Source organism: Parus major, chromosome 25LG2, assembly GCF_001522545.3.
Source record: "Parus major isolate Abel chromosome 25LG2, Parus_major1.1, whole genome shotgun sequence".
Lineage (NCBI taxonomy): Eukaryota > Metazoa > Chordata > Aves > Passeriformes > Paridae > Parus > Parus major.
This window is the reverse complement of record NC_031794.1, coordinates 228,443-230,225: the sequence shown is the minus strand read 5'-3', so window position 1 is coordinate 230,225 and position 1,783 is coordinate 228,443. Positions and strand designations below refer to the sequence as shown.

Sequence of the window (1,783 nt, the reverse complement as noted above, 5' to 3'; positions counted from 1 at the left end):
GCAGGAGGAAGAGGAGGGCTGAGCCCCATCTGGGGGTCTCCAGGAACCCCAGCCCTGCTCCCCACCCCGGCGGGATCGTCCCCCCGGCACTCACGCAGCTCCCCAGGAAGGACGGCGCCTGCTCCGTCAGCAGCGTCCTGAAGTCGCTGAGGCTGAGCAGGTCGATCTCGCCCTGGCGGATGCTGTACTGGTGGAAAACGTCCACCACGGTCGTCAGGGCCTTCTCCAAGGTGCAATTCCCGGGGAACTGCCGGCTCCCGGCGTGGCTGTGGCTGCTGGAGGACATGGCTGAGCTCCGGAGGTACCTGCAGGACAAACCTCAGAGCCGTGAGAGGAGAACAAAACCAGCGGCAGCTGCACACGGAGCCTCGTCCTGCTGGGGCTGAGCCCGGGGCACCTTCAGCTCCCTGGTGCGGAGCAGAAAATGAGGGGATTTGGGGAAATTGCCGGGATCCGGCTCCAGTTTGGCTTTTCCAGGGGAGCAGCTCATTCCCACACACCTGGGGACGCTTTTCAGGTGAGGGCAGCAGCGTCAGGCCACCGGGGGTTCAGGGCAGAGGGCACAGAATTAGCGGTGCCTCCACCAAGGATGGCACCAAAACGCCAGGAATTCATTTTCCAACCCAAACCGACCTCCTGCTCTACCCCGAGGAGGAGAATCCATCGCCCTGGGCTGAGGCCCCGTCCCAAACCGCTTCTCCCTCATCGCTCTCCCTTCCAGGACCATCCTCATCCCACTCACCCTGGTCTCCGAGGAGGCTTTGCAGGGGATGGATCTGTCAGTGTGACCCAGGAGCCTGGACCAGCCTTTTTATACCTGTCTGAGGTCCTCTTTCATCAGAGCTGGTGACACACCTGCCACAAGCATCGGCTTGAGCTCCCATTTCCCGCACCTGGAAATTGCCAGGTGGGAACCCCGCAGCCCCTCCCGGCCTCATTCCTCCGCTCAGCAGTTCCTGGTTGCACCCACCGGGCTTTGGAAATGTTCTCCTTGCCCCCTCCATCACCTCTGACAGGGCTCAGGGAGGGGAAAAACCCCGGCTGTGTCACACCTCGACACGGCCAGGGCAAGGCCGTTCGAGAAGTTGCCGAAACTTGGGGAGTTTTGCAACGCCACGAGAAATTTGCGCATTTTCCTTCTGCTGCAGGAGCAAATGGGGTTGTTTCGCCTGGAAACAGGGATGGCTTTGTCCCCTGGACGGGTTTTTAATGTGATTTCTGTTTTCTACCAGCCCAGCTGGCTGGACACCGCCCAAGACAACGCAGCAGTATTTTATAACTTGTTTTCCAGAATATTTTCCATTGTTTTCTGTTTGTACCAGACCTCTGCTCTCGCTCCAGAGGTTTTTCTGGAGGAAACTGGGCAAAAAACCAGAAGAAAACCCAAATCAGGGTCTTCTCTGGCTGGTGCAGGAACTGCCGAGTGTTTTGCAATTGTCACCTCCGTGTCACGCGTGTTAGGGACAAGAAGGGGCAGACAATGGGGAGATTTAAATCCGACAATGGGTGGGAGGAAGGGGGAAGGACCAGCCCAGCCCGGGGTGCCCATCCCTGTTTGGAGATGTTCCTGTGTCCCCGGGGCATTGCAGGGATTGGATTCCGGTATCCCTGACTCATTTCACTGCTGCTTTTGTTTCCCGCTCCTTTCCGAGTGTCCCCCGTCCCAAAATGGTGTGTCACCCACCCCAAACCAGTGTCACCCACCCCAAACCAGTGTCACCCACCCCAAACTGGAGTGTCACCCACCCCAAACCAGTGTCACCCACCCCAAACCAGTGTCACC

The 1,783-nt window shown here is 58.8% G+C and overlaps 1 protein-coding gene across 1 annotated transcript in view; it reads right to left on the bottom strand.

The window, feature by feature from the left end:
* Positions 1–1,051, bottom strand: part of LOC117245521 (protein S100-A2-like) — a 2,102-nt gene extending 1,051 nt beyond the window's left edge. The window contains exons 1-2 of the mRNA XM_033519780.1: positions 971–1,051; positions 20–305 (exon numbers count right to left, since the gene is read on the bottom strand). Of these exons, the coding sequence (XP_033375671.1) occupies positions 20–286 (267 nt within the window). The 5' untranslated portion in view covers positions 287–305; positions 971–1,051. The remainder of the gene's footprint in view (positions 1–19; positions 306–970) is intronic.
* Between the last annotated feature and the right edge of the window lie 732 nt (positions 1,052–1,783).